Source organism: Lissotriton vulgaris, chromosome 7 (genome assembly GCF_964263255.1).
Source record: "Lissotriton vulgaris chromosome 7, aLisVul1.2, whole genome shotgun sequence".
In the NCBI taxonomy this organism is placed as follows: domain Eukaryota; kingdom Metazoa; phylum Chordata; class Amphibia; order Caudata; family Salamandridae; genus Lissotriton; species Lissotriton vulgaris.
In genome coordinates, this window is record NC_141695.1 from 1,581,877,052 (window position 1) to 1,581,901,086 (window position 24,035).

Genomic DNA, 24,035 nt, shown 5'->3' on the forward strand with positions numbered 1-24,035 from the left:
GTGTCTGTGTTAGTGTGTCAGTAACTGAGTCAGTGACTAGGCGACAATGGAACTGCACCTTCCCCTTTATCCCCAAAATGTCCACAGTTCTGCACAAAATATCCACCGAAGTGGAATACTTTCTATAAGTTACTAGCTTACCCGTCGCGCGTTGCTGCGATCTCAGAAGAAAGGAAATTCAAGGAAACTCTTTATGATAACATTGAATGTACATTGTGTCATTGTTATTGAAACTTATTCATTTTATTTTGAAAACATTTCTAAGTGTGGCTCGAGCAGTGCGTCCTCGATTGGCTTCCAATCTTGATTCTGGTTGCTCTCCTGTTTCATTCGAGCGGGCTTGAGCAGTGCGTAATTGATCGTTTTCCAATCTTGATTCTCGTTGCTCTCCTGATTCATTCGAGCGGGCTTGAGCAGTGTGTAAACAATCTGTTTCCAATCTTGATTCTCTTTGCTTGTTCGTTTGAGAAGAACGGGCTTGAGCAGTGGTACTCGATCGGCTTCCAATCTTGATTCTCTTTGCTCGTTCATTTGAGAATTACGGGCTTGAGCAGTTTGTATTCTAACAGCATAACGGGCTTGAGCATTTTGTATTCGAACAGCTTCTAATCTTGCTTCCCGTTGCTCGTCTGTTTCTAAAGCTCGTAATGCCTTTTTCTTTTGTGCTTCTGATGTAGATTGACCAATCGGTTTCCGTTTGGGGGTAAAAACTGTTGACGATGCTCACAAATTCGCTGCCTATTTCAGTATTCGAAAGATCATGAGGGCCCTGGGGGGCCGATTTTTTAAAAAGAATTTTGACATAAACCTTCGCTGGAGTGTACTCATCAACTTCCCAAAGTTTCATGTCGATCGGATGAATGGTGTAGTAATGCATAAAGGACAAACAGACAGACAGACATACTTTCGTTTTTATATATATTAGATTTACTAAGTGCTACCTCCTTATGTAAATATCCAGTGTGTATTCTACACTACAGCTGCGTAATGGATCACGAGAATATGTCACCAGTGACTTTGTGTACGTTTTAGTAAGGTGATAGTTCCTCAAGCATCTTTATCAAGAAATGTGTATAACATGAATGTTCCTATAGAGAAGATGACTATAGTACAAAGAGGTAAATCTCCACTAAAAAAGGGTCCTTCTTCCTAACTAATTGAAATAAGTGCTTCTTTCTTTGGTGGAGATGTACTCATATTCCTCAGCATCAAGAATGTGTTAATAAATCAGTGAGAAAAACATTGGGCGCTTCTGTCCATCATACTAGCAAAAGGTAGGAAGACGTTTGCATACTTCTAAGGTGGGCGGAGTCAAATGGGCAAACCTTGCAAGTAATTATGCACATTTGAATACTCATACTAGTTTAAAGGGAGAACAATGGACTCTGCTCTCACCAGTTAAGGACAAGAAAGAACCCACTTGTCACAGTCACTACAGACTGTGCTCCAATTGGTCAATGATGCATTCATCTCCACAAAGAATTTCAGAGAAAACCATAGCTGTCAAGTTTTCAGATTGCATATGAGTGACATTTGTATGGTGTCAGTGTACTTATGAGTGGCACTCAGCAAAAGGAGTTCCTGCTTCATCCAAATGGTTGGACTGCCCATTTTTTTCATTTATGGTGTTCAAGGCAAAGTGGAATAATTCAAGAGGCCGCTGGATGTCCTAGCCACTCTGGAGTTGCATCTGCCAGGATCATCCCATTGATGCCTGAAAGTACCCACCTGATGCCTTTTTCCTGCCACGGGGAGAAGCCTGTGCATTGCAGAATAGCTAGGGAGACTACAGCTCTCAACATCTCCTGCACTGGTCATTGTGCATAGAAGCATGCCACAGTCCTGGGTGCAGTGTACCTGCCTGACGTCTGATTCCTACTACGGGGGAGAAGCCTGTGCATTGCAGCATCACTGGTGAGACTACACCTCCCGACATCCCCTGCACTGATCATCGCGCATAAAAGCGTGCCACGGTCCAGCAGCGAGGGACAGGCCTGGGTCGCACCTTGGCACACCCAGGCCAAGGGCAGGCCCGTCCATGCCCATCTGAACCTGGAGAAGGCTGGACTGGGCCCCCTCTGACTTTTATTTTTATTTGTTTTTCTTTATCCTTCAGTTATATTGATTTAATGGGCAAACAGAATGCTAAATCCAGCGACCAGGGGGTGGAGACCATTAACACTCTGGACTCTTTTCTTACATGAGCCATGGATGCCTTATCTAAAGAGATTGAGTAGACTAAACAGCAGATGTCCAGAAGAGAGGTGAGACCCCTGGTACAAAATGTGGACAGAGCGGACAATTATTTTTTGTCTTTAATTGATGTAAGATCCCCCAACCCCATTGCTGACTCATTATCTCATTCTCCCATCCTTACAGCTATCACTGGAAGAGATTGGGGGTCCTCTAAGGAACCACCTGTGAAAAAGAAAAGAGTCTGTGGGAGGCTGTGTAAATCCCCAAAAGTGGATACATGTGTCAGGACAGGACCCAATTTAGACATTCCAACTGAGATTGAGACACACTATGCTAAGTTGGAACAAACTATCTCTTGACTTCTGCAACCCTTATTAGATAGATTAAAATAAATTGATGTTAGTTTACCTTTAATCAGCACGCAAGAGGTTGGTATGTATGAGAAGGCATCTAAGGTGCCAGAGGTCATGAAAGATTTATTGGTGAATTTACCAAGTCGTAATGCTAATTTAATGGCTACTTCTCAACCGGTGCCCAGGTGTGAATCCCTAGCATCCCATTACCAGAGACAGGGTGGTTTGAATGATCTTGTGGGATGGGATGGTTTACGAAATTACACTTTGCAGATAGTACCAGCAATCAAGCATTCAATCAGGAATTTATTAAGCGTACCACTCACCCATGAGGGTCTCAAGGCGCTGAGTGAGGGGGGTCACAGATCTGTTAGCCAAAGAGCCAGGTCTTGAGGGCCTTCCTAAAGCTGTCCAGGGAGGAGGCAAGTCTGATATCTGCCGGGAGCTTGTTCCAGGTTTTGGCCGCAATGTGATAGAAGGATCTTTCACCTGCTCTGGCTCTGCGGATGCCCGGGGTTTCGGCCATTATGAAGTTGGAAGATCCGAAGTTTCTTTTGGGTACGTGGAAGTTGATTCTGTCATTGAGGTATTTAGGTCTGGTGTTCTGTAAGCATTTGTAGGCATGGGTGAGGATTTTGAAGGTGACTCTTTTCTCCATGGGGAGCCAGTGGAGCGTTCAAAGGTGTTGGCTGATCTGTTCATGCCGGAGGATGCCGAGGACGAGTTGGGCTGTGGTAGTCTGTATTGTCTGGAGTTTTCAGAGTAGAGACTTGTTTATGCTGGCATATAGTGCATTTCCATAGTCCAGTCTGCTGGTGATGAGTGCGTGAGTGATTGTCTTCCTTGACTCCGGGGGGATCCATTTGAAGGTCTTTTGGAGGATGCAGAGGGTGTTGAAGCTGCTGGAGGTGACGACGTTGATCTGTTGGTTCATGGTGAGGGATGAGTCGAGTACGATGTTGAGGTTTTTTGCATGGTTTGTTGGGTTCAGTGGGCTTGCGACGGCTGTCGACACCAGGTGTTGTCCCAAGCTGAAGGGGTGGTTCCGAGGAGGAGGACTTCTGTCTTCTCGGCTTTAAGCTTGAGGCAACTGTTGGTCATCGAGCAAATTACATAAGATCATTGCCAACCCAAATGTCCTGCTCATTGCCTCCATCCTCCGTAAGATTCCACAACCCCCCTTTTCAGTGGCCAGGCACCGCAACCTGAAACTCTTATGCAGGTGCAGAGGTCCCCTTTACCTAGAACTTCGCTATGTCCAGAGCGCTTCAGCCCCAATCTGGGGAAATTCGGGAGTAAATCAGCAGAATTATTTAAATTTAAATCTCCCCCATGCCACCTGTTCTTTTGTAATTATCTTGGTAAATACCCCAGAACTGAATCATACCCACTCAGAGTCTACAGCAATTAATGCACAAAATTCTACATAGGATGTATTAAGCATGTATTTGGCGGTCCAGACCTATCAAATCACATTATTATGGCTAGAAGAGTTCAATGTGTTGGTAACTCCACTATATCGCTAAGAGGGGATTGCATAGTAATACATTTCAACAATCAACATCTTGTAAAATATTTGCTGGATATACTCTCCAATTGGCAGTTGACTGCCACTCAGGTTTATGCATAGCCATTAGGATTTGTTTTTTAGACCATTAGGATTAAAAATAATTGGATCAGATTATGGTAGCACACCATTCCCCTTTCTCCCTGTGTCCAAGATAACTATCATCACGCTGGGGCCATATCCTTAAATAACCAATTTGCTGTCTTAGAAGGTCTTGATGCATGTTATTTACAGGAGGCATGCAGTTTGGCTCAACAAACACTTACTCATCCTGTAGACAACTCTCCAATGGATATTGACCGACCAGAGCCTAGTAAAGCTATGATAAGTATATTACCTTGGAATGCACCTGAGCTCAGATCAAAGCTGGGTGACTCAGAATGGGCCAGGCTTATACACTCTTTCGATTTATTATGGCTACAAAAAACGTGGGAAACTGGTCCTACCAATATAGATGGATATCATTAATTTTATACTACAGCAATTCCCTCTAGGTCAGGTAGAGCAAGAGGGGGTTTACTTAGATTAATTAGAAATACATCTATGGTGAATGGTCGAAGGACCTGGAGGCATGGATATGCTGTTAATACATTTTTACGACAATAAATTTGTGGGTCAAATGACACAGGTGACTTATTTACTTGGGAAGGTGATCAACACGTCCATGATTAAGCATCACCATCCCCTTAATATAATCTGGATGGACAACTTTAACGCTCATAGTTGTAGTAGGTTGTTGAAACCCACGAGTGCCTGAACTGCTGAAAAGGAGGACGTAACACCTAATTTCCTGAATAATTACTATGGAAATTCGTTGAATAGACTGCTGACCATAAGGAATATGGTTATTATTTCCTCAATTGATGAACTCACTGGTTTCCTTGAAAAAACATTTTGGGCTAGCTCACAGGGCTCTGCTATTGATTATCTGGTGGTCTCGGCTCCCCTAATACCTTTTTTAGTGATATCAAAACCCCCATTACAGCTTTTGGTGATCACAATGTTATAAGCTCCCAATTTAAATGGGAAAAATATTTTAGTCTTCCAGACAGGAGAGTCCCCACAACCTGCAGAGCAAGAATGAATGGTATAGTCCTTAAATGGGCTAAGATAAAAAAAAGATGAACTAATACCTGGTGGTGTCTGGTGGACTAGTTGCCCACCAGGGACCCTTAAAAATCTAGGGGACTTAATTCCCCAACACACAACGCGCCAAGAAGTACGTTTGCAGTGTGCTGCAGGGAGGGGACGGGGCCTCCGGCGAGATGCCAGTTTCTTTTCTTCTTTTCTTTTCCATTGAAGGGGGCTGTGTCGCCCCCCTTCTCATAATATTTTGTGTGCCCTGGGGACCCCATCCCCAGGGCCTATGACATATTTTATGGGTTTTTTTTAACGGGAAAGGGGCCACGCGGCCCCCGTCCCGAGGCCAGGGCATGGCCATATGTTTATTTATATTTATTTTTAATAAAATGAGGGGGCTGTGTGCCCCTCCCTCCTGAGGCATTTTTTGTCCCTGGGGTGCATCGTTTCTTTTTTTTTATTATTATTTTTTGGAGGACGGGCCTTGTGGCCCACCTTCCCTGGGCCAATTTTTGCCCCGGGGACCCCATACCTCCGGGCTGGCCCTCACGTTGGGGACTGTGGGTAAGCCCCAAAGCACCCACGGTACCTGCAGGTTCCCGGCCTCTTGGGGGAAACGGCATTGCATTTGGGCAAAGGGAGCTGCTGACATGCAGCTCCCTTTTCCCAAAAGCAATTCTGCTTTGCTTACATGGAGGCGGAAGCAGGTTTCCTGCTCTTACTTCCAAGAAGCAAAGGGGCATTTGCGATGGCAGGATGGGAGCCGTGCTCTGGCCCTACCATAGTAAATGGCAATGTCCCGAAGGTTGGCACCCCAGGACATTGCTGGAGCCGGCCCTGGGGGATGACGGTGCCCACGGCCAAGGATGGCTCCAGGAGGGGGGTTGATTGGCCCCCCTCCCAACACTTGCATAGCTCCTGGAAGGTGGTGGTCCCTGGGGCTGGGGGTCCCCTTTGGACCCCCGTAATCTAAGTTCTGTATGCCCCCGGGGAGGTGGTGGTCTCCAGGGCAGTGTGGAGGGGGAGCATGAGTCCCCTAACTTACTTTTAATTTATGTTCCCCTTGCATAGTGGCTGTCCCCGGGGCTACGATGGGTCTCGACCCCCCTGCATTTAAACATCGAAGCCCTGGGAGGTGGCAGTTCTGGGGCATTGTGGGCCCTCGAGGCACCCCCACCCAAATTTAGAAAAGCCTCTGGGAGGTGGTGTTCCCTGGGGCAGCTTGGGGGGTAGGAGCCCCCACACACTATTCTTTTATTATTTTAGCTCCGGGGAGGTGGCGGTCCCTAGGGCTACGGAGGCCCCTGCTGAAAGCTGCATGATAATTTTGCATTACTCCCGGGACCTGGCCCACCCGAGGGCTTCTAGAAAACAAAGCGCAATTGTTTTTGTTTTTTTACTGCTTTTTTGGGCCTACCCCCTGAGCAGGCCAAGAGGGTCAGGGTGTTTTTTTTAACCATCTTCTTCCCTTTTTTCTTGTGACTCATTTTACTGAGTCACAAGATGGCTGCCAACACTTCCTGGTTTGGAGTGTTGGCAGCCAATCAGAATGAAGCTCATGCTCTGGAGGGTTTGTGGATACACCGCGGTCACCAGATATCAATATTTTTATTTTTAAATTTCTCAGGAACTACTGAACAGATTTACACCATATAGAGCAGAGTGCACTCTGGACCAAGAGATGCCTCTCTGCCACATTTGGTGTATTTCCTTTCAGCAGTTTGGGCTGCAGCCGCAACAAAAGTTCCTATGGAAATTAAAATGGAGAAAATGAGTTTTGGCATCCCCCTTTTTTCCCGGCCCTCGCTTGATGAATCTCCCCAAAACTTTCAAACAGGAGCTGATCGGAGCGGGACATCAGTTTTGAAACTTCCGCGAAGATTTGTCAAACGACGCCAAATATATTGGCAAATCAAAAAAAGCTTTTCCTATGGAAGCTAGGTCCTAACTATAACTACCTACTGAGACCACCAGTAGGTTATATATATATATATATATATATAAATATATATATATATATATATATATATATATATATATATATATATATATATATATATATATATATATATATATATATTCCATGAAAAAAGAAGAGGTTAGCGATAAGTTATAGTTAGGAAACCTTCATTTGTTCTTTCCATACAAACCATACTTAAACTAAAGAAATTCTAAAGTTATAGTTAGAATTTAAGTTTAAAATATACAAACCACCTTCAAATGACTATAAATCACGTACATGTGTACACAGTGTTACTTATAACTTACAGTTTAACTTAACATACCAACTTCAAATCACTATAAGTTGCGCACCTCTGTACACTGTGTTCTCATCTCACTCGCTATGCTACATTAACAATAACTTGTGACTCTACAATGCACTGTCTTCTGAGAAATTATCTCAATTAAGATGTCATAAGTGGTGTCATATGCAAGGTGATAACAAGTGCACTGAGAAGGGGTGAGTTGTAACAAAGTCATCTTTTTCAAAACATTTTACTTTGAGGTTAAAGTATTTTAAAAAAGCAGACAAGTAAAGGCTACAAATTCAATTTACACATATTCACAAATGCATTTGCGCAGGCCGTTCACTCTACTCAACTAAACAATTCTTTCTTTTACTCTTTGAATTAAATCAATGCTTTTCAGGTCAATATAAAAACAATCAATCTGTGAATGGACTCAATATTTGTACATACCATCAACTTCAGCATTGAGGCCTTTAATGGAAGCTAGTAGGAAGGGAATACAAGACAGAGTAAAGACATGATTGAGAGAGACTGCGTGTTGAGTTATCTATCTTATAAATGCATTGGCTATTTTTTTTATATACCCACCTCCAGGAACAGCTTCAAATTCTGTCAGCTCCAATGGAAATTTTGTCAGATCAGGCTCGTGTAAGAGGATCTGTTCCGCAAGGGCATGGAGCAAGGTGAACTTCCTCTCCTTCCCCCAGAGCTGAGGTAGCTACAGGAAGACAATGAGATGCTAAGAAAAACAATCTCAGAAAGCATGACCTTGAGAGCTGAGAGGTTAATGTACAAAACATGCTAGAAACAGGGAGACAAACAAAATTTATTTTGGAATACAATAAATGAAAGGAAGAATTTACCATGTTTATACTATATGGGGGATGTTTTAAACGCCTTTTGGATTACATAAATTAGTATCCCTGTAGTACTGTTCAATTCTTAATATCCTTTGTGAAATGACCCCAAAAGATGTAAAGGGGGAATCAAAATAGGATTCTGAAAATATTAGATTTAGTGCAAATAGGAAGGACTGTGCTCTCTTTGCACTTTTATCAACTGAGTGTTGGCGGTTTCAAGCAGAATGACAAAGACATGTTGGAGTATGTTAAAGAATACTCCTGTAGTACTACTTCCTGTACTAGTAAATACTTTTGTGAATCGACTATTATGTCTTATCATGCTGATAATGAAGTTCACATTCATAAATCTATGGGGGCTCATTTATGAACCCATGCGTCACTTTTGCACCACTGGTGCGTCACTTTTTGTGACGCACCAGCAGTGTAAAAAATGCGCCTTGTTGTGCCACATTTACAAAGTGACGCATCTAGGTAGATGCGTCACTTTGTGATCCCCTGCGCTACATTATACCTGCGCCAGGTATAATGTATGCAGGGGAGGTGTTCCCACGCAAGAAAGGGTCATAGAAGTGACGCAGTGAAATCTACCAGATTTCACTGCGCCACTTCTAGGACTCAAATGCGTCAAAATCTTACGCCTGCCTCACAGCAGTCATAAGACTGACGCAAGACTTTTCACATGGGGCTTGCCTCATGTGAAAGGACACATTGCTGGGGTTGCGTCACTTTTGTGACACACTCCAGCAATGCGTCACTTTTGCGCCATACAGATACGTCAGAAATACTGACGTAGCTGTAACTACTTGTGACATGATGCGTCACACAGTAAATATGACGCATCAGGTATGTCGCTGAGAAGTGACGCATCGCTGCTTTCATGCAGCGATGCGTCATTTCTCATAAATGAGGCCCATGATTTTTGTAGCTATAAAGTTAAGGACAGACGACACATTTTGCGCTGTGATATTTGTCCAGTGCTTCAATTAAATTATGCACATTTCAGCCAGGCACAGGACGTTCATTTCTGCAGATTCATAACTTATATGTACAGTGAAGTGCACAAATGTACAATGGACAGCAAAGGTATGGAAAAATGTATGTGCACAGATGAATCCACAGTCAAACTGTCTTCAGGACACTGAAGAATGGCAAAAGGGAGAACCAATCAAGCCTGGGTGCTCCGACAGCTATTTAAATCAAAGTCGGATTTTAGGAAATGTTCAGAATCTGTCATTGTACTTTTAACAATAATATAGAGAATGAAACGAATGCTCCAAATTCTGTGAACAAAAAAGAATCACTGACATTTTTGCCAGAAACGTGCTTTAATGCAGGCTCCCACCCCATTCCCATCGTTCAAATAAATGCATTCCATTGTGACCAGCCACAGTTCTGAAAATTCAAGCTCCATATGAACAGTGATGTAGAGCAAAGCACAATGCTGCAAAAATTAATTTGCACAGACTTGCCTACAGACCAAATAACTTCCGGAAATTGACGTTTTTCAAACCAAGATCCGCTCACCTCTGCCCACTCTAGCCTACTGATGTAAAATAAATCTAAATTCTTAAACAATGGCTGGATCTGCCATTGTTCTTTTCAACACAACGTAGAGAGGACGAGAACTATTTCAGAAACTGTAATCGAAAGATTATATGTATGATAATCATAGTGGCTTAAATAAAGCAGGCAAGTTGAGAAAAAAGCCAGGAAAGGTGCCTGCAATAATTAAGGGAGTAAACAGTTACGTAAATAAAAGCAATCCAGTGAAATGTTATATTTACATTGTGGATATATAAATGAGTTAATAGTCAAATTATATAGTGTAATCACGAAAGATTGGCAACTTCAATGAATATACTTATGAGCCGATACACAAACTGCATTTTGTAGTATGTAAAGTAAAACTATTGATTGGGAGACTGTATGTTATCGGAATTCGGGGCACCCCTCTGGCCTGGATCAGATCCTTTTTAAGTGACCGGACTCAACAGGTTTTCCTCCAACCATTTGTTTCAGAGAGGAAACCTCTTAGTTGTGGGGTTCCACAGGGCTCTGCCCTGAGCCCGCTGTTTTTTAATGTTTAAGTCTCACCTTTGGCGGCAGTTGCGGAATCATGTGGGGTCAGAGTAATCTCCTACGCTGATGACACACAACTTGTATTCTCATTTCGAGATTGCTCTGATGCCAACTTTCTGAACTTCCGCCGTTCTCTCTGTGACATCGCAGCTTGGATGGCACGCAATACCCTCAGGTTTAACTCAGATAAAACTGAGTGGCTGTTTTTTAACCATAACCCTCCCCCTTCCTCCATACTTTGATGGCCTCCTGTATTGAATCCCCCTCCTGTTCCGGTAGCTTCAGCCAGGAATCTGGGAGACATATTAGATAATGAGCTATCCTGCAAAACTCAAATAAATATGTTCAGCTCGGCCTGTTTTGGCAATTTCTGCATGATCCGGAAAATTCTCCCATTACTTCCCGTGGATGCCCGACGTACCGTCATCCACGCTATCATTACTTCCCATCTGGATTACGCAAACAGCCTGTATGCCGGAGCCCCAGCCTATCAGATTAAACAGCTACAGATAGTGCAAAAGGCGGCTGCTAAATTGATTTATAACATCCCATATCGCCACTCAATCTCACGGCACCTAAAAAAATTACACTGGTTGCCCGTGACGGGTTGCATTCGTTTTAAATCCTTAGTTTTGGCACACAGAGCATTGCGGGGTCAGAGGCCGGCTTACCTTAGTGCTAGACTCAAACATGCTCAGGCTTCCTGCTCACTCAGATCCAACCATCTTTTTCTCATACGACTCCCCGGTTCCGCCGCGCAAGAATAGGGGTAGAGCATTCGCTGTCATCACTGCCCAAGCATGGAACAACTTGCCACTATCTCTTCGTTTGTTAGAATCGGAAGGCATTGTTCGATGCAATTTGAAAACCTGGCTGTTCAGCTCCCTTTAGTTGCTGAGTGCCCTGTATGAATCTATGCTGCTCGCAGCGCCCCTACATCCCCGTTGGGGGTAGCTGTGCACTTTATAATATTCTAAATAATAAATAAGATATAAGATTCTAAATACTATAGTAGTACTAGTCAAACACTACATAATGTAATTCAAAAGCCTATGGCTGGGGACCTTCACTTATGCTAGACTCTAGAACAAATCCTTGCACAATGGTTCAAATGTGTGTGTGGAGCATGGCAGCAAAATTCTGCACTGGTGCGTGAGAGAGGGGAAGAGCATGCCATATCTCTGTAGATAAGGAGCTGCCCTGCTCATTTCCTGTCACACAACACAATGCAATGTTTTTGGCTACTGTGCTGAGTTGGGTGACAGTTTAGAATATATGCTGCAAAGTCTTTTGCCATTCCTGCAGCATGGTCTTTAAGCATCAGATGACTACAGTGCCATCCATTGAGAGCTGTATAATGACAAAAGCCTTTTTCCACTCTCGGCATAGTATTACAGCTTTGGATTGGTAAAATACCATCCAAGCCTCTGGACTTGGTAAGCAGATGCACAAGCCATCCTGCTGGAGGAGGTGGTACCATCTCCTGCCTGAGCAGGCATTGTTCCTGACCTCCTGAGAGCATAGACTCTCACCTTCTGGGGATCAGAAACATGTCTGCTGTGGTAGGCTGGAAGGATTCAGTCAGCCAGCACACTAGAACACCAGAAGGGTTTGAGGGGGTACCTCTAAGGTACCCTCTGGGTGCATGTCACAATAAAACTAGTACCGGCATCAGTACAGATCTATTAAGACAAGGTGTTTGATACCCAACACCATAGGTTTCAGTGAAGCCATCATGCAGCTGGGAAACAAGTAATGACCAGTGAACAGTGCATACAATTAAGATGCCTGCCCTGTTCACTTGGACTTGTACTGTTTATGACCTTGCATATTACATTACACTTGACATGGACAGTGACATCACTGTTGACATCACTGAAGACATCGTCCACTGAGTATTAGTGTTTGGTAAAAGTTTCTGTGATTGAAATATATATAATAACTACTGCATAAGTCAAAATACAATTCTTTTTGTACAACTAATGGGTGATACTGTTTCTAAAATATGACATCTGAGTGGCAGTGTGATTGTATCGATGTGGGAGGGTGTGTGTAAGTGGCTGTATGGGTGAATAAGTGGGTCTGTGAGTAGCTGTATGGGTGATTGAGAGACTGTGTGAGTAGCTGTATCGGTGAATGAATGGGTGCATGTATGACTATATGTGTGGGTGAGTGGCTGTATGAGTGGGTGAGTGTGTGTGTGAGTGGGTGTATAGGTGACTATGTGGCTGTGTGAATGGCTCAATGGGTGAGTGACTGTGTGTAAGTGGTTGATGGGCAAATGTGTGGCTGAGTAGGTTTAGGTGTATGGGTAAGTGAGCAGGTGTGTGAGTGAGTTTTGCTCAGTGAGTATTTGTTTGAGTGACTGTATAAGGGAGTGAGTGGTTGTGTGAGTGCTTGTATCGATGTGTTAATGGGTATGTAAGTAGTTTTGTGGATGAGCAAATGGGTGTGTCAGTGGCTGCATGGGTGAGTGAGTAACTCTACTAGCAGCTGTATGGGTGATTGATTGGCTGATGGGCAAGTGAGTGGTTGTGTGAGTGGTTGTATGAGTGAGTGGGTAGGTGTGTCTCAGTAGTTGTAAGGGTCTGTGAATAGGTATATGATTGTTTGTGTGAGCATATGAGTGAGTGTATGAGAGGGTGTATGGGGTGTGATTGGGTACGTGAGTGATTCTGTGGATGATGTCATCAGCGATGTTATCAGTGATGTCATCAGTAAAGTCACTGACCATTTCTTAAATGATGTAATGTGTGAGGTCTTAAGCAGTGCATTGCAGGGATGTAAGTTATAGTTAGCTCCGGTAATGCTAGCTACTGAATTTCTATGGTTTTGTACAAGTGAAATCTGAGCCTAACCATAACGTCCCTGTAACCTTTGGTATTCGCTTTGAATTTCAAGGTTTTTGGAATTCTGTTTCCTAACTATAATGTCCCTGTAGCTTTGTTTTTTTCAATGAATTTCAAAGGTTTTTTAAATTCTATTTTCTAACTAAACTGTCCCTGTAATCTTTGTTTTTTAGTGAATTTCATAGGTTTTTCAAATTGATATTTCTAATATATTATGTCTTCCTAATATTTACTTTTTTAGTTAACTTGTGCAATTTATTTTTAATACTAAGAGTATTACAAATTATTTTAAATGTTTTTAATAATGAGGTTTTTTATACTGTAATCGTTTTTATAAATACACTTTTTATATGTTTTACAATTTAAAAATTACGTATGAAGTTTTTTTAATGTAATTAAATAAATTGTATTTTTTACAAATATTTTTGGGGTACAGTGATACCTTAGAGGGTCCGTAAATATAGATGGGCTACTACTCTATGGTTTCATACTCCCATTTACTTGATCAGAACTAATCTGTCCATCTGAATCCATGGATTCAATGAAAATGTTAAGGTATTACACATATATACAGCCATCCATTGTCATTAATATTATCTGTGTGAACATATTTATAAATATATATAAACTACCTTATATCTGGTTTTCTACCTTATATCTGTTTTTCTAAAACTATACCAGTTTCGTAAATCAGCAAATTAACAGATGGGTTTGCGAATTCATGTGAAAACACAAACAAACCTTCCCTTCTGATTGGATACATTAGGACACCACCCCTCCACATGGAAAACCACATCTAAAGGCAGTTAAGTCTACAGTGAAGTCCATAGAAGGAGGATTGAGAATAGCAATACTGTGCTTTTAGACAATGGCTGGAGCTACATTGTTTGTCCAAGATGAGGATCCACACCCTTTTGAGGATGAAGAAGAAGACACACCACCTTGCAGAATCAAAGTGATGTGAATAAGCACTATACTATACCTTCTGGGGAAAAGAGGGTATCAGCAAAATATGTGAAGTGCACAATTTTTCGCAAGCAATTATCCAGATGCACTTCAAATAAATATTTGCATGGGTCCAGTTATTTGTGGAAGCACCTAAAACAATTCATTAGAGGGTGTGCAACCAGATGATGCAAGAGAAAGAAAGTGCAACAGGACAGGCAACCTCTACAGCAGCCTTGAGAGTACCATCTTAAGCTGCACTCCTTACAAACTGACATGGTTACTCACTGCACAAATAGCCACATGCTTGTCACAGTAAACATGTCTTCTGTGGCGCATTCTTGCAGACAGTGAAGAAGCATCGCTGTTAGTTTTTTGTTTTGCATCCAAATACTAATAAGTATTTGTTAAAGAATGAAGCCAGTTGCTTCTTTGCATTTCCCCATCCTTACTCTTTTTATCGCCTTGTTTTCTTTTTGATTTAAAAAAACAAGAATTTCTTTTTAAAATGTTTAAAACCCCTTCTAGGAGACAAAACAGTTTTTTGTTAGAATCACCATCCACTCAAACAAAGAGTTAACTTTGTCTTCTTAATGTGTCACTGACTGTATTGTTGTGATAGTTGGTAAATCAGTATGTGCATGAGTGTGTTCCTAGGTGTGTTAGTGTATGCATTAGTGAGTGCCTGGATGTTTTAGTATGTGCATCAGTATATGTCTTGGTGTTTTTGCATATGCATCAGTGTGTGCCTGAGTGCGGATGTATTACTGTTTGGTGGGTGTTTCAATGTCTGAATTGCTGTATGCCTGTTTTTGTCAGTGTCTGCATTTTTATGTCCCTGGGTGTTTCAGTTTATGCATTGCTGTATGCCTGGGTGTGACAATGTCTATATTACTATGTCTCTGAGTGAGTCAGTGTGTGCATCAGAGTGTGCCTGGGTGTTTTATTGGATAATTTACGGTTTGGATGGGTGTGTCAGTGTCTGCATTGCTGTATGCCTGTATGTGTTAATATCTACATTCAAAAGCCCCTGGGTGTGTCAGTGTGTGAATCAGTGTGTGCCTGAGTGTGTTATTGAATGCATCAGAGTTTGGCTGGATGTGTCAGTGGCTGTATCAGTGTGTAGCCGCCTGTGTCAATGAATGTATCAATGTGTGTCTATGTGGGTAATTGACTCTATCAGTGTGAGCCTTCGTCTGATAGTATCTCTGACTGTGTGTAGCTGGGTGTGTCAGTTGCTACACTGATTTGTGTCTAGGCGTGTTAGTATCTGTAGCAATCTGTTCTTGGGTGTGAATCCTACATTTCTAAAGTTATGGAACAGCACTGTAAAAACGAATGAATAAAGTACAATACTCCAATATATGGTGCCATTGATCTGCATAAAAAGACAAACAAATAAATAATGATTGGTTTTAAAATGAATAGTATTATGAACGTTACAATTTCAACATTGCATAAAGAAATAACTCTAAGAAATAACTAGATATTTTTCATAATGTAAAGGGATACAATAATATATATAAACATTTAATTTCCCCCTTTTTTTTTACTGTTCTCAGCTTCTTTACACCTGCACTGCAAATGATGCACATTTTAAGGAAACATCATAGAACAGTACTCCATTAACTTTTTTTAAAGCAAATATGTAAAAACAATATATATACTGTTGTAAGGTATATTTGTGAAATATATTGCAGTTTTTTTTATGCATTTATTTGTTTAAATAATTATTAATTATTAATAATCCTTTACATATATATAAAGTGCCCCAATCTTCCTATGAACTTATAACCCACTCTAACAGAGTTCTATTTCTAACCCAAAGTCAGACTAAGGGCCTAATCATGAATATGGCGGTCTGTAGTGGCGGTCCGTGGACTGCCAGACTGATGACACACCCTCCGTATTACGAATAGGTGGTTGGACTGCCACTAGACTTCTGCAACTGCTGGGATCCTTGATCTTGCAGCGGTGATGCAGTGGTATGAGGCTGCTATAAGCTGCAGTGCTATGAGTTTCCTCACTGCCATTCTTTTCATGGCATTGAGCCTGCAATGAAAAGAGTGGTGGTGATGAAACTCAGGGGCCCCTAACAGGGCCCCCTGTTGCCTCTGTGCATGGGGGTGCATGCAGGAGGGCTCCTGTTGGGCCCCCCTGTATTTTTGTACCCCCTGATCCTGCATGGAAAGAAATACACAACATTCTGCATTTCTTTCCGTGCAGGAACAGGCTGCAGCAATCTCACAGTAGTTCATGTCTAGGGCACACCTATGCGTCTTAGATACACACTGCCATGGACCTCGGTAATAGAACCGCCTGTACTGTTTGACTAAGGGTTTGGCGGTCTTGCAGCAGGGGCTGGCCTGGCAGCCCGCTGCAAACTCGTAATCAGGCCCTAAGAACGGGCTAAAAACATGGCTGCCTTTTAAGTAAAGGCAGTCATTAGTTCAATCATATACTTCCTTGTCATTTGCATGTACTGCTGTATACCGCAGTATTACCACAGTACACTATGGCCAAATTCATCACTAAGTCTTTGTGCCTTATAACAAAAACATGGCTGAATTTTCATGAAATGCCAGGAATTATTCTTTCCTGACCATAATCTGTATCCCTTGCAAATTTCATCAAAATACGTTCAGCTGTTTTGCAGCTACGTCTGATACAAAAGCCCATGGAAAATGAATTGGGTGAAAAACGTGTTTCAGAACTCCCATTTTTCTTTACACCTCCTTAACAAATCACCATACAACTTTGCATCATCGTGAGGGCAGAGCTTGCCTGGCCTCAAGAGGGGCACAGTGTAATCGTGCCTCCTCTGACATTGCTTCAATCCTACAGATATTTGCTGCATCCATGGCCATAGAAAGAGTTACATGGGCGTGACGAAAAGCCTCAGGGCCATCTCCAGATTGATACTATTTGGCCCGCAGCAGGCACATAGATGGCGTGGATTTTGGGCTCGATTTGGATATGAGGGTAAGGCCTACCTGATGTCGGGAACACCTCCCCTTCCTTGACTGACGCTGCTGGAGCGAGCGTGGCTGGCGAGGACCCCTGTCATGGCGGTTGGCTCCTCATTGTTGTTCGTGCGGTGCTGTCGCCATGCTCGGCACGATCGGGGGAGCTGCTCCCCAGATGGATGCACGAGCCTGTGCCACACGGACGTGCACAATTGTGGTGTGGGCAACCGGGCTACTCTCTACCATAGGGCTGTGTTGCGTTGCTGTGGCACAAGCTGGCTGTGCTAGCTAGGGTTTCACAGGCATTTTAAAATAACTGCACCGGGTGCATCAGATGGGAGATAATTTGACGAGCGGCAAACTTGGCGGTGGTGGATCGTGGCTCTCTGAAACAGTCTCACAACGATCGGCGGACACTAAGGTGGCCAATCCACTGAGGGGCAGCTAGTGGGTCATATCAGGCTTCTGTGGCTGATTACTGGTATAAGGTGCTGGGAGAAAAGAGCAGAAAGAGGGCAACTGATGCTCAAAGTCACTTTGCAACATCTGGACACTCATGGTGGAACTGGAGCCAGACTGGGAGTGAGCACCACTACGGACATTGGTGCAGATTGAATAGACTTGAGCAGAGACAATACTGACCACTGCAGCCCAAGACTACGTATAATTGCTTGCACCACCTGAGTTGGAGATTACACCCTGGGCATAACTTGTAAGACTGCCACCCCAGGGAGTTGTGACAACAACTGGGGGCACCTGCGGCACCATGATGGGAAAGCCTGATAAAACGCAATCTAAACTACAGTTCGACCAGCGCAAATCATCCAGGCTGAGAGAGGAAGAAACAGATGCAGAACTGGGGGAGCAGAGTGTCTCCAGGTCAGAACTGGGAGGTGATTTGCGGCACATACTGGAAACTATGCAGCAGAGTCTCTCCACGATTGACGGGCAAATAGACTCTCTCTTACTGTATGGATCAAATGTCAAAGCTATTAGATAAACTGAGAGAATTGATATGGTCGAGTGAAGGGTATCAGAAATTGAAAATCACAATGTGGAAGCCTCAGGCGCCCAAAAATAAATGGGGAAACTGGTGGGGACTCTGCAGGCTAAGGCCAACGACCTTGAGGCACACTCCAGGCGCAACAACCTGCGCAAAGTGGGGTTTCCAGAATCAACCCCGACCGGAAACATGGAGTTATAGCTTGCATACTGAATTATAGACACATGTACCCAGCATTAAGGACAGCAGAAGAACTTAGTTCACTCAATCATGAGGGCTCGGTTTTGTCATTGTATCTGGATTTCACACCCTAGGTGCAGGAGGCGCGCCGGCGATTCGCACCCATCAAACGTAAGCAGGGAGAGCTTAACATTGACTATGCCATGCTTTATCCTGCTCCACTGAATGTCACTTTCTATAACAAAGCAAATATCCATATGAACCCCAACAGCGCACAGCAAGCGCTTAGGAGCTATGCCAAATTGCAACCCAATAAGCAGGTGCAAGAGATTGAGTCTGGGGACAATAACGTTGTGGGATTGCTTGGTCAAAATGACTGATGATCTACCGGCTAATTATACAACTTACAAACAGTAATGTCAGTGGTAGGAATATTGTGTAGTTTATGCCTTAAAAACCAGAAGTCACCACTATCCTCACACTTCGTTGAAGAACAACACAATGTTTCGCAAATCAAATTCATCATTCTTGAAACCGTTCATAAAATGGAGGGGAGAGACAACAGCAAATACCTCCTAAGACGAGAGAACTACTGGATACAGAAATTGTCGACCCAAAAACCGATGGGTTTGAATGAAAGAATCGAATTGTCCTGTTACCTGTAAAGAATTGCTCAATAGACTGTACTTGTCATCACTGTGTTTGTTCATGTTGTTCCAACTGATACTGACACCACAATCCCCTTGTTTTCATTCATTTTCCGCTCACACGACAGTAGCTACATTGCTAGCACCAGCATACTCCCACCCCAAACACCATGAGTTCGATCCCAGATCCGTCTTTTTCACGTAATCTCTCCCACTCGTTTTTTATTATCCATTGGTTCTTTCCAACTACATCAGATTGTTACTTTTTAGTCTCCACGCAGCCTTCATTATTCACATGCCCGTTATCCAGCCTTCCACTTGATGGTATTCTTTTTTCATTCGCCATTCGATAAGATTAGAGACCCACATAGTCTTTTCACCATGTCCCAACACGTGACGCGTCACGTGATCGGCCAACTTCAAAATATTTAAACGCGGCTAGTATCCTCTACGCCGGCGTTTTAGAAGACGAATATCGGACCGGAACCCTTTTCTACCATACTCCAGGTCAGTTACAGACACTCGATAGACTTAATTTCTGAGCGCTTCACCGAAGCACTCAGTAAACATGCGCTGACCGCACTTTTCGTATTTTCCTACAGATTCCAAACAACCCCTGCAGACAGGCATGTAAGTGACACACCGATCTTACATATATTCACCATTTGTGTTTAAACACCCCCACAAGTCCCCACCCATGCCGAACTAAACCCTTAATCACGTATCACTGCTTAATTCTTTCCTACTGCATGTTTACAGCTCTTTATAACGACCAATAAGACCACACGTATTTATATGTTTATTTAATTTACATATCTGTTTACACAGTTAGCAGCCACACTAATGGCCGTTTATACTATTGTTTTCAGTGTCGATTCCCTGATGAAGGGCATGATGTAAATGCCCGAAATGCATTGGACACGCTATAAAGACATTGCCTGAAGTAAACACTTTTCATAATGATCTTGATGATATAAGAACTAATTTTGAAAAACTGGAGTTTAAACTGCAATGAAATATAAAGAAACGTAAACCAAAATACATTGAGTGGAAGTCTTTTGTTACCAGGAAAGACGACAACATGTGTGCCGGCAAGGGATGAGACTAGAGACCCTCTAGCCTCACTTTTAAAGCATTTCGATTGACGCCGCTGAGCCCTCGACGTCACCTTGCGGAGCACCATAAAACCAAAATCAACATTACTCAACACTGTGCATTTACCTTTCAAAAAAAGAGCTGTGCATCCATCCGACCTCAGTCTCATTACCCTACCAAGCGTCCCCTGGATAGATAGCATGCACCTTATAAACCCCACAAACAATAACATTATGAGCAACTATGAGGATATATCGAAAAGTACAGAGGCAAGAGCCTCCACCTTTGCGTTTGAAGCCAAAGATGTGGACCAAATCTATTCACTTATCAGGGAGGAACTCACACAGGAAACCACAAGCCGGTCTAAGGAGCAAAACTTAAGACAGTGACTGTATCTCTCAAAAAGGAAAACCAATCAACAACTTCATGTCAGTACTCACATTAAATACCACCGTAACCAACGAATACCACGAGGCTTAAGAATTGTACTGAAACCATCCCTCTGTAAGCATTCTAAAAAGTTTCAAGAACGCTGGTACGAGATTCTGAATAAATGTTCACTGGATTTGATCCTTTTAATCATTCAAGAATTATCCTCTATCCTTGATGAACTCACCGCTGAAATTGAAGAAACATCAACAGAACTGTCCAAAATGATGTCAGAAGACGAACTAAAAACAACTTTGGAGGATATCAAGAACCAAATTGAACGCCATTCAAGAGAAATCAATGAACGTAAAATCCGGAAGTTCAAAAGGGACACCTTGGATTATAGACTAGGTGAAGTCTATACATGGGCTGACATTTATGCCCAGAAACGTAGGAATCGTCCATACAATTCCAACACTGATACTTCATCCACCGTCAGCGAACCTAGTAACAAACCACGCAAGTCTCAACCTACCCGGATATCACAAGATCAAACACCAGCTGAAGAACCTACTACTAGTAAAACACCAGACACCAATCCTTTTTTAGAACAAGGCCAAGCCCAAAAAGGAGACCCAGGAGAGGGAAGGGAAAAGGACAAAGAAAGAGACCCTCCGACCACCCGGAGTACGACAGCAACAACCAAAGACAAGGAGAAGGAGAAAAGAACCAAAAAGAATCAACCACAGAACAACTAGTCATCAACATCAGTGACCAAGACTTTAGTACTTATGAATTGGGATTACTCCAAAAAGGAACCTCCTTTGTACCCACCACTTCTACGGATCATTTAGAACTGGAAGTGAGCTTTTTTAAGCTCATGCGAAAACTCCGACTCAGACACTTCTTTGACAACGTAGTATCGGAGCGTCCACAACAAGAGAAAGACCAACTGTTGGGACTACGTCCCCAGAGCTCCTTCCAAGCACCAATAAGTCACAAGACACTGGATTTATTTGAAAGCATAGTCAAACAAGATCTCAGTAAGATCAGACACACCAAACCCAAATCAAGGAACATGACACAAAAAGACCTTGATACATTGATTAAACTGGCAGCTAATGATCGAACGATATTCACCAAAACGGACAAGGGCGGAGCAATTGTGATCATGAACACCACCATGTACGATACCAAAGTGATGGAACACATCAATGATACCAACACGTATTGCAAACTAGATCACAACCCCACAGTAGAGTATCAGAAAACACTACGGACTATCATTGACCGAGCTCACAACCAGGGTACCATCACTGAGAGAACAAAAAACTTCCTCATAACCTCTAACCCAAGAAGCCCGTCATTGAGAATGGTACCGAAAATTCATAAAAATATCAGGGACCCACCAATGAGGCCAATCGTTTCTACACGAGGAAGCCTGCATGAACCGATTGGACAGCTGATTGACAGATACCTACAACCGACAGTACAATCGATGCTAACTTACATTAAAGATACCTCACAATTTTTACAGAGACTACAGCAAATACCATGGAATCCAGATGAGAAAGTGATCCTATGCACAGCAGATGTATGCAGCTTATACACGAGCATACCCCATGACATGGGGATTGAAGCCTTGGAAGCAGCACTCTTGAGCACGGACCTGGACCAAGATTTACAGATGTTTCTAATGGAATTAATGTACTTTACCTTGTACCACAGTTATTTCAAAGTCAAAGAAGGTTGGTACCAACAACTTACCGGGATGGCCATGGGCAATTCAGCCGCACCCGTGTACGCAAATATTTTTATGCAATAGTATGAAAATCAACACATCCTATCGAAGACAACATGGACCAACAATTTAAGAATGATAATCCGATATATCGATGATTTTTTCATCATCTGGACAAACACTGAGGAGACATTACGAACAGAACTCACAAAGTTTAACGCAATAGACCAACGAATCCAACTAACTTGGGACATATCAGATACCTCAGTTAACTTCTTGGACGTGAAAATATCTGTAACCCCACAAGGCTTCATAACGGATCTATATGTCAAACCGACAGACAGAAACAACATGCTACTACACTCGAGCTTTCATGAACCGAATTTGATAAGGAATTTACCATTCTCACAAATGGCCAGAGTTAAAAGGATTACCTCTGATGAAACCACACTCAACATAAGACTTAATGAGATGACCAACAAATTCATGAACAGAGGATACCCACAAACCCTAGTTGAAGAAACTAAAGCGAGGATTCATAACATGGACAGAACCAAACTCCTAACTCCCAAAGTAAGATCTGACCAAACACGGACCGTGGTGGTTTCTAAATATTCAACAGCCAGTAAAAGATACAAACAAATCATTTTAAAACATTGGCCAATATTGAACATTGAACCCGATTTCAAACAGTCATTTAGCCAACCACCCTTATTTGCTTTCACTAGGGCAAAGAACCTGGGAGAAATGTTACAGAACAAACCCACCGTGACCACAGTATACTCTGGAACAAAACCCTGCCTTAACTGCGGTAATTGTAACAGCATAATCAGAGGAAATATCATCCATCATCCTAGGCAAGGTAATCCTATCAAACTAAGGGTTAATGCAACCTGTGACACTAGCAATCTGATCTACGGGATAAGATGCCCTTGTGGCAAAATGTATGTCGGCAAGACTGAACGACGCATCAAGGTGCGTCTAATAGAACATAAGTCAAACATTCGCCTTAAAAACCAGAAGTCAGCACTATCCTCACACTTCGTTGAAGAACAACACAATGTTTCGCAAATCAAATTCATCATTCTTGAAACCGTTCATAAAATGGAGGGGAGAGACAACAGCAAATACCTCCTAAGACAAGAGAACTACTGGATACAGAAATTGTCGACCCAAAAACCGATGGGTTTGAATGAAAGAATCGAATTGTCCTGTTACCTGCAAAGAATTGCTCAATAGACTGTACTTGTCATCACTGTGTTTGTTCATGTTGTTCCAACTGATACTGACACCACAATCCCCTTGTTTTCATTCATTTTCCGCTCACACGACAGTAGCTACATTGCTAGCACCAGCATACTCCCACCCCAAACACCATGAGTTCGATCCCAGATCCGTCTTTTTCACGTAATCTCTCCCACTCGTTTTTTATTATCCATTGGTTCTTTCCAACTACATCAGATTGTTACTTTTTAGTCTCCACGCAGCCTTCATTATTCACATGCCCGTTATCCAGCCTTCCACTTGATGGTATTCTTTTTTCATTCGCCATTCGATAAGATTAGAGACCCACATAGTCTTTTCACCATGTCCCAACACGTGACGCGTCACGTGATCGGCCAACTTCAAAATAACTAAACGCGGCTAGTATCCTCTACGCCGGCGTTTTAGAAGACGAATATCGGACCGGAACACTTTTCTACCATACTCCAGGTCAGTTACAGACACTCGATAGACTTAATTTCTGAGCGCTTCACCGAAGCACTCAGTAAACATGCGCTGACCGCACTTTTCGTATTTTCCTACAGATTCCAAACAACCCCTGCAGACAGGCATGTAAGTGACACGCCGAT

General features: G+C 42.7%; 1 protein-coding gene across 2 annotated transcripts in view; it reads right to left on the reverse strand.

Moving 5' to 3' along the window:
• Positions 1–24,035, reverse strand: part of LOC147706032 (uncharacterized) — a 777,463-nt gene that overhangs the window by 54,126 nt on the left and 699,302 nt on the right. For both annotated transcript variants that reach the window (XM_086932483.1, XM_086932484.1), the window contains 2 exons: positions 8,034–8,163; positions 7,896–7,928 (listed from right to left, as the gene is read on the reverse strand). In XM_086932483.1, coding sequence (XP_086788609.1) covers positions 7,896–7,928; positions 8,034–8,163 — 163 coding nt within the window. The remainder of the gene's footprint in view (positions 1–7,895; positions 7,929–8,033; positions 8,164–24,035) is intronic.